This window comes from Henckelia pumila, chromosome 4 (genome assembly GCF_033568475.1).
Source record: "Henckelia pumila isolate YLH828 chromosome 4, ASM3356847v2, whole genome shotgun sequence".
In the NCBI taxonomy this organism is placed as follows: Eukaryota; Viridiplantae; Streptophyta; class Magnoliopsida; order Lamiales; family Gesneriaceae; genus Henckelia; species Henckelia pumila.
In genome coordinates, this window is record NC_133123.1 from 204,999,115 (window position 1) to 205,007,793 (window position 8,679).

General features: G+C 34.9%; 1 protein-coding gene across 4 annotated transcripts; it reads left to right on the top strand.

The window, feature by feature from the left end:
- The first annotated feature begins 1,230 nt into the window (after nucleotides 1-1,230).
- Nucleotides 1,231-8,443, top strand: LOC140863462 (transcription factor MYB3R-1-like). 4 transcript variants are annotated; one of them, XM_073266912.1, is made up of 12 exons: nucleotides 1,231-1,332; nucleotides 1,424-1,572; nucleotides 1,758-1,815; nucleotides 2,541-2,598; nucleotides 3,420-3,514; nucleotides 3,654-3,757; nucleotides 4,173-4,301; nucleotides 4,400-6,188; nucleotides 6,437-6,771; nucleotides 6,888-7,002; nucleotides 7,083-7,304; nucleotides 8,179-8,443. In XM_073266912.1, the coding sequence occupies exons 2-12, from the start codon at nucleotides 1,496-1,498 to the stop codon at nucleotides 8,296-8,298; spliced, it is 3,102 nt and encodes a 1,033-aa protein (XP_073123013.1). In that variant the 5' UTR covers nucleotides 1,231-1,332; nucleotides 1,424-1,495; the 3' UTR covers nucleotides 8,299-8,443. The 4 variants fall into 4 exon arrangements, with proteins under 4 accessions (XP_073123013.1, XP_073123012.1, XP_073123014.1 ...); XM_073266911.1 differs by having other exon boundaries at nucleotides 1,294-1,572; XM_073266913.1 differs by having other exon boundaries at nucleotides 1,294-1,572; nucleotides 1,761-1,815.
- Nucleotides 8,444-8,679: the final 236 nt, after the last annotated feature.

Here is an 8,679-nt window from a genome sequence, read left to right on the forward strand (position 1 = left end):
TGGTAGTGTTTTGTAGAGTTTCTAAGAAACACTTTTAATATTTTTTTTAACAAAATTTTGATGAGAAAAAACTGAAAAGTGATTTCTAGAAGCTCTACAAAATACTACCTCTGTCAACTCTACCCAAATAGGATGTCTGTCTCGCAAACCTGTGAGATTGTCTAATGCACGCAATGTGTGTCTTTTATTATTCATTTTTTAATTTAAAATATAAAAAATTATAATAATAAATAGTTAGATTAAAAATGGTATTTTCGTATATAAATATTCATGAAATGAAAATGACATATTTGTAATTACATAACTATTTAAGGTCAAAAATAAAAATGATATTCATACCAAGAGACCGCTTTCTCTTACTTAATATATAGTATAGATATAGATAAATAAAATTTTAATATACGAAAAATAGATTTTGGTTAAAATTTCACTTTAAATTACCTGTAATCATCATATCAATATGTATTAATTACACTAGTAACATAATAATGTACTGATTTATTATTTTATCAAAAGCTCATACACCTAATTATTATTTTTTACTCTTTTTCCAAATTTGCCAATATTCATCTGTCCACATATTTTTAGGATAAATATTTCGTAATACTACCTTATTTAACCAATCTACACGATGTCTTGTTTATCCGTGAATCTTTATCCGTGGGACGGGTGAACCATACCAATATTTATAATAAATAGTAATAATACTTTTAGCACCAAAAATAGTATTTTATCATGTGTGACCTAATTAAGAGATCGATCTCACAAATTTACCCGTGAGACCGTCTTAGATAAGGTTTTGTATTTTATAATATTGAGATTAGGATGTTTCACATTTTTGACATTGCTTGATTTATTAGATGAATAAAAAAAAGTATGATATAGTGATAGTAAAGTTGTACTCTAATATTCAAGAAAATATACTCGATAGGAGAAGAACCTGAAGTTGTATAATTCACATCTAATTTGGTGTTTCTTTTAGAAAATGCTTAATAAATATCTTTGGTTTTCAAATAATCATTATTAATTATTATTATTATTATTATTATTATTATTAATTAATAACTTGTAAATGTTGTAAAGAATGCTGAGACGAGGCTCTAAACCTTTCAAAAGGGGAACTTAATTATTAGGCTCAAAATTCCACGTGGCACAGTAACAGCCGTTTATATGGAAAAGTTGCTGGCTCTTTAACAGTTTGAAATTCTATTCTACAATCCCTCATATTTGAATTCTGTGACCGTTCCTCCCTTCAATTAATTTGTGTTTTTATTCTCACACAGTGACTCTCATTCTTGCTTGCTTATCCCTAAGTGAGATTCCTGGATTTAAGTACGAATACTGATTTCTTTCAAATCTATCTAATGCATTTGCATTTTGGTTTTCTGATTCGTCTCTTATTTGATTTTCGTCCATCATGAAGCATTTGACTTCTTCATCCTTGATCGTTATATATCCCCTACCTCATTGTTGGAGAAAATTGCCTTAATCGAACATGGAAAGTGATATGACAAGCACCACGGCTCCAGATGGTTCCAGACATGGTCTGCAAAGATCTCGACCTTTACATGGGTAACGAAGAGTTTTTTTTTTTTTTTAAAAAAAAAAAAAAACTTTTACAATTCATATGTGTTTCTTAACTTGTTTAAGATGTTGTCATTATTTTAAAAAAACCCAGATTCTTTTTTGGGTGTGAGTCACTAACACACAGAAAATTGTATTGCATTTAGCTGTTTTGACATTTGCGTATTTTTTAGCAGGAGGACAAGTGGTCCTACAAGGCGTTCCACAAAGGGTCAGTGGACTGCAGAAGAGGTCAGTTAGAGTCTTTTGAAAATAGGAACTTATATTGGATGTCCTGTTTTTTGTTGTGTTGACTTATTATTTGTTTCTGCTATACTGAATTTTTTGTGTAAATTGCAAGCCATGAAGTACATTGCTTTCTGAATTTTATCTGGGAAAAAAATGAAGCAGCTCTATGAGGGTTATTCCCAATATGTGTTGTTGCAATCTGTTTCAAGTGTTTTTACTCTGGATTTGAAGGGTCTAGTGATGGTGTTTCTGGGAATTGAATTAATAACTATCTGTCCCCTAATTAGGCTGGTAACTTTTTTGCGTGCCTCTAATTGAAACTTGTTTAAATTTCCATTAAATATGAATTGTGGAGAACTTGTATTTTATCATGGTTTAGGAGAGTTCTGAAAAGAGAATGTGATCCATGTGTGGAAGAGTTGCACAATTTCACAATAACTCACAGAAAACAAATGAATACCATCTTTGTAGAGTTTTTGGATGTTATGGTTATGGATGCCTACATTTAAGAGCAAAGTGTATACATGAATTGTTTGGTTTGTTGTTGCTAATTAGTACTCAATAGCATTTGATAAAGTTCATCTTTACGTTCTGTTTGTTTTCAATTGTAACAATACCCACTGATATAATTTTAAATGGTGTGTGGGGTCCTTTTAAACATCTGCTATTTTGTCTGTTGTTTAAAATTTGTGATCCTATATATCTTTTTTCCCCCTTTATTTTTACAGGATGAAGTGTTGTGTGTTGCTGTTCAACGTTTCAAAGGCAAAAATTGGAAAAAAATAGGTAGCATAATAATAAAATTGCAACTGCTGCCTTTCGTCATTTATTACTGATCTGGCTAGAAATTGTTCGAATCCTGTGGTTTTCTGGAGTCCCAAATCTTTGCCAACTTAACTTCCAATTGTTATATGGTTTATAAATATTTAATAGTCTCCCTGGATACTAAACTTTCCGACAAAATACAAATCAAAATATGTTTCAATATAAGTATATCCCATAACAGTAATGCATATCCCTGAAAGTAGTGTATGTCACATATCAAAAGATAATCAACATAGCATGAGTATTTGTACTAAAAAAATTTGTTGCTTATACAACTCCCTATATCAAACACCTTCACTTCCAACTCGACTCTATGTCTGTTCTACTGCCTAGACCTCTCTCAACTGGTCCTTTCACCTGTTTAAAGTTTCAACAGAAACATCCTCACATGAATGAGCAGAACGCATATACAAAGTATAACATCATCCAAAATAATAAGGTAGACAAGATTACAAGAAATAAAAGAGTAATAATAATGCTAAACTTAAAATTTTGCTCCCTGAATGAATGATGTCATAGTAAGAATCCTTGGCATCAAATCCTAAACATCCAGGAAATTCTTGTTTGGTCTATGTTGTTATTTCAACTTGATAGAAAAGTCAAGTGTATGCTAATTAAGGCCAAAATTAGTGTTCTCCTATATCTTTTTTAGTCGCCCTTTTTTTCGTTTGACTTGATTACATATTCATTCCTGTAGTTTAAGAGAATTAAAGTGACTATTAGCTAACTTGTTGGTTGGCATAGTTGAGGTTTTGACAATATGTCATATGAACTGTATGCAGCTGAATGCTTCAAGGATCGGACAGATGTACAGTGCTTACATAGGTGGCAGAAGGTTCTTAATCCAGAACTTGTAAAAGGTCCATGGTCAAAAGAGGTTGGACAGTTTTTCGCTTCTTCCTTCTGGATTTGGCTCCCTGCTCCCACCCTCAGTTGTTTGCAACTCTTTCTCATTTGTGTTAGCTGCTTGAATTCTTCATGAGAGTTCATATAATACTCCTTTTAATATCTGGTAGGAGGATGAAATGATGATTGAGTTAGTGAATAAATACGGTCCAAAAAAGTGGTCTACTATTGCACAAGATCTCCCTGGACGGATTGGGAAACAGTGCCGGGAAAGGTAAACTTGTAGGATTTTCTCTTGATCTCTAGAGTTTCCCCTTGATTTTTATAAAAAGATTTTATTAGTAAAAGCACTTTCTATTTATATGCTTTCAAAAGTTTATGAACAAAGCAGGTATAAAAGTTTATGCTTTATTTCCGCATTGAATATTCAATCCATCAAGATGCAAATTTTGAATCTTGTCTGTAAGATATCATTTCTTTTATCTTGTCTGTAAGCTGCAGTTTACAATTTGTTTCTGATATCTTGTCTCTGCACTGAGGTTTATCTATTCAGGTAGTGTTTGAGATTTCTTCGATGAAACACTTTTCAGCTTTTCAATCACACATTTTGAAAATTTTGTGAAAGAAAAGCTGAAAAGTGTTTCATACAAGCAATCCCAAACACTACCTTATAATGCTCGTTTTTGCAGATGGCACAATCATCTTAATCCTAACATTAACAAAGAAGCTTGGACACAAGATGAGGAATTGGCTTTGATTCATGCGCATCAAATTTATGGAAATAAGTGGGCAGAGTTGACTAAGTTTTTACCTGGGAGGTACTTGAATGCATGCTAATTCATATGTAATTACCTATCATGTAACATTTATATATTATATTTATTGCTCCTCAAGAGAGTTCTGTGTGTGCCATCAGGACTGACAATGCAATTAAAAATCACTGGAATAGCTCTGTCAAGAAAAAGATAGACACGTATATGGCGTCAGGGTTGCTTTCACAGTTCCAAGGTTCACCTCTTGTTACCAATGCTTATAAATCAGCAGCATCGTCTTCGTCCAAAGCACAACAGAGTAGTGAAGATGGTAGTGTTGTTAGAGATGGAGTAGAATTGGAAGAAGTTTCTGAGTGCAGTCAAGGTTCATTTGTGGCTGGTTTGTCTCAAAGCACAAATCACGTGGTTAATTCGACAATAGAACTTAATAGAGGGAATTGCAGAGTTACTGAAGAATCCAGTGCAGTGCCATGTTCTGAACATTATCGTCCTGCAATTCATGAAGTTTCATATTCCATACCAGAAGTTCCTTACGAATTTGGTAGTACTTCTAAGTACCTTGGACATGTTTTCTCTTTAGACTGGGAGACATTTGCTGGAAAAGATTTTCAGTTAAATCCAAATGAGCTACTTGACATGTCTTTGCTGGATCTGGGGCAAGAGTCATCTGGACATTTCCTGTCATCTGTGAGTGTCATGGATAACCATGAAATGGTACCCTTTCCGTCAGAGACCCCTGTGGGTGCATCCACTTTGGTGGAAACCACCACAATGGTGAATTCTGATTTTCATAATTTTGAAGCTGATTCAGATTGTAGAATGATTTACCCTGACGTGGGCCATGATGGATATTGTCCCTCGGAAAATGTAATTTCCCGGATAGATGGAGGTGCAGAGCCGTTGGTTCACCACTCTTTGAATTTTCAGATTCCTGAAGATGGAAACTTTACATCACAATCTTGTTATATGTCATCTGATATGCTCGGAAATTCATATAGTCAACATCTCCCTGTTCCTACTCAATTTCCTTCTGATGATGGTTCTCTTGTGTTTGATATGAAGTCAAATCAACTTAACTATTTTTCGATCAGTAATACCGAACAAGAATCTCTTTTACCTTGCTCAGATGAAGGTTTTATAAATGCCAAAAATTCTAATTGCTCTCCCAGCGAAGATATGTCCAATCAGACAGCAGGATTGTCAACACTAGTTCCGGCCAATGATTTTGTTTTGGCGCCATCAAATGATTCTGAAAATTATTCTGCCGGGGACAATGATCCTGCTGAAACCATTGAACGTAAGGACTCGGGAGCTTTATTTTATGAGCCTCCGCGTTTTCCAAGCCTAGATATACCCTTCTTTAGTTGTGATCTTGTACAGTCTGGAAGTGACATGCATCAAGAGTACAGTCCACTCGGCATTCGCCAACTAATGATATCTTCTATGACTCCATTCAAACTATGGGACTCCCCAACAAGGGATGATAGTCCACATGCTGTTCTGAAAAGTGCCGCCAAATATTTTACCACAACACCATCAATACTGAAAAAAAGACATCGCGATTTGGTTTCTCCTTTGTCTGAACAGAGAGGTGAAAAGAAGCTTGGAGGTGATTCAAACCAAGAGTCGTTCTCCAACCTGACTAATGATTTTTCCCTGTTAGAGGTTATGTTTGATTCATGTGCAAACCATAGGCGACCATTGCCAAATATATCTTCAATCAACAAAAACTTCGAAACATCATATGTAGGAAAAGAAAACGTGGCTCCAGCTTGTGAAAAGATGAAAAAGGAAATAAATGAAAGGAATGTCACTTCAGATAGCAAAATGCCGCAGAAAGAGTTACATAGCACTGACGTTAAAAAGGCAACTGAACAGACTTTTATCACAGATGTCAAAACGAAGGCCGGAGTCAATCAAACGGTGGAATCGGTGTGTGCCTCATTTTTTTTCCCCTCTAAAGGTTTGAGGAGGGGGGGTCCTTGTGTGGTGTCCGAATCTTTCAAATCCAAAAAGTTGCTGAATTTTTAGATAATTTGAGCTCTTGATTTGATACTGTTATGTGTAATTTGTCATGAGTGCATGGGTTTTTGAGGGTTCCAAGGTGTTTTACTTTTGTAAAGTTTCTAAAGTTTGATTTTAAAGTTCACTTAAATCATGATCAGTTTCCATTTTGACAGAAAAGAGAGTTCTCTGGAATCGTCGTGGAACATGACATGAATGACATGCACCTCTTTTCTCCTGACCACTTCGGCTGCAAGATTGTCAGATCAATTGGTCCAAGTGCTAGATCTCCAGGAAATCAGCATCCTCGAAGGCTAGATGCTGAACCAAAACATGGGGCTATTGTATCTTCATCTGAAACTCCGTATTTGTCTGTTGTTTGTTCTCCTCGGCTGCTTGCAAAAAATGATGGGACCACTGTGGTCATAACTACGGCTCTCCAATCCACGAATCCTTCAGAGAAGAAAGTTGAAAGTTCCGGCAAAGATGTAGTTGTTGAAAACAATAACCTGTAAGATGAGTTCCATTTCCTGTTTTAATCTGTTATACTTTGTGCTTGTTACTTCACTGTGCACCATTTGTTTTTGTATTGGCCATGGTGTCATAGAGTGTTTTTACTTCCTTTAGATATGTAGACACCCAATTCAAAAGGAGTATAGAATCTCCTTCGGCATGGAAATCCCCTTGGTTTACCAACAGTTTTGTGCCAGGGCCCAGAGTTGATACAGATATAACAATTGAGGTTAGAAGATACCCTTTCTGCAAATCTTTAATTTTAATTTTTTGAAATTATTTCAGCTCTCATATTTGGAAGTTTTGTAGGACATGGGATACTTTTTAAACCCAGGTGACAGAAGTTATGATGCCATTGGATTAATGAAGCATTTAGGAGAGCATACAGCTGGTGCATTCGCTGATGCTCAGGAGGTTTTGGGAAATGAAACTCCAGAAACAATATTGAAAGCAAAATGCTCAGAGAAGGAGAACAACCAAAATCTGAACTGTCAGGCAGAGCATCATTCCGTTTCGGCTTCAACTTTTCTGGTACACTTGCTAACGACTGTTTTGAGAAACTCCTTTTTTCTTTTTGTTTTGTTCTTCAATTTTGTCTTCGTATTATCAGTGGACAGTATGCCATCATGTATTTTGCCTGGTCAAAGAACGAGGGACGGGACTGAACTCAATTAATTTGCATTAAATAGATATTAAAAATTTATTTTTACCTTGGAAGTTAAATATTATACCAAGCCGGGTGAGTGTTACTAGAGTTCTTCCACTGGAAATGTTCAAGCCATCATGTTATGTTTATGTAGGACAAAGGGCGGAGCGGAGCAAAGGGGGACTCACCGGATGGTTCCCCTGCAAAATTATAGATTTTAATCTTGTTTTGTCACTTGGGAATTGTTACTTGTCGTTAAAATCTTGAACTTTAAGCCCAAGAATAAGCCTTTTTCCATTATGTATGAGGGTCTGGCGATGCCACTCAATTCACCATATGTCTAGAGCCTAGAAAATTGTAATCCCTGGCGTTATAATATGGCTTAGTGATTATGATAGTTATAGCAGCACTCAGTTACAGAAACATATATTGTGAAAGGAATGAATTTGAGAGTGGATTTATAAGTGTACCTTTTCTGATTCATATCATCTGTTTGGTCAAAAATTATTGTGCACTGTATACCAAGTTACTTACTTTGAAAGCCAAACCACTCAATATAATCTAGCCATTATCAATTATCTTGTGCTCGTGTATGAAATTGTTTCGTTCTGTGATGTTTGTGCATTACTTCCCAATGTGGTGAGAAGTTCCACATCATATTTTCCATCAAAAAGAAAAAAGATCTAGTTTTTGTTTGTAAACTGCTGACTCTTCTCCAAATTGTCGAGTAAGTATTTTTCTTTGAAAATTCCTTCACAGATGGAGAGACGAATGCTCGATTTTAGTGATGTGGAACACCTGGAAGATAAACTGGAAAAATCTCGAGCAGATAATAGTTGTACAATTCCCTGTTCTTTGGTGAAGAAACGTGTGTTATAAGAGTTCAAGTGTACAGCGTTAAAACTACAATATGTATGTGTAATATTCGAGATTCAATTATTATATGATGACGATACATAATCTGTGTATTTCATTATTATTTATTATATGAATCATTTGCTGATATTCTACTGTATCAGACAGAACATAGCCAAATAGATAGGGGCGAAATTTTGCCCAAATGTTTGGTGGTTGATTGTTGATTTGTATTGAATTCGATTCAATTTATAAATACATAAATGATTTGTTCAGAATGTGGTCTAAAGAGGAGACGCTTGTTGATTACTTTTTACTCTGTTATTTATTGGGGGTAAAATATTTGTGAATATATATATACACGCACGCACAGAGAGAATGAGAGATTAATTAGATAAGCTTCTC

What these genes read in the sequence shown, in the direction of transcription:
- LOC140863462 (XM_073266912.1), top strand. Translation starts at nt 1,496, where the DNA reads ATGGAAAGTGATATGACAAGCACCACGGCTCCAGATGGTTCCAGACAT. An exon ending in GTCAGTGGACTGCAGAAGAG is followed by an intron (nt 1,816 to 2,540) that starts GTCAGTTAGAGT and finishes TTATTTTTACAG; the next exon opens with GATGAAGTGTTGTGTGTTGC. An exon ending in TTTCGGCTTCAACTTTTCTG is followed by an intron (nt 7,305 to 8,178) that starts GTACACTTGCTA and finishes ATTCCTTCACAG; the next exon opens with ATGGAGAGACGAATGCTCGA.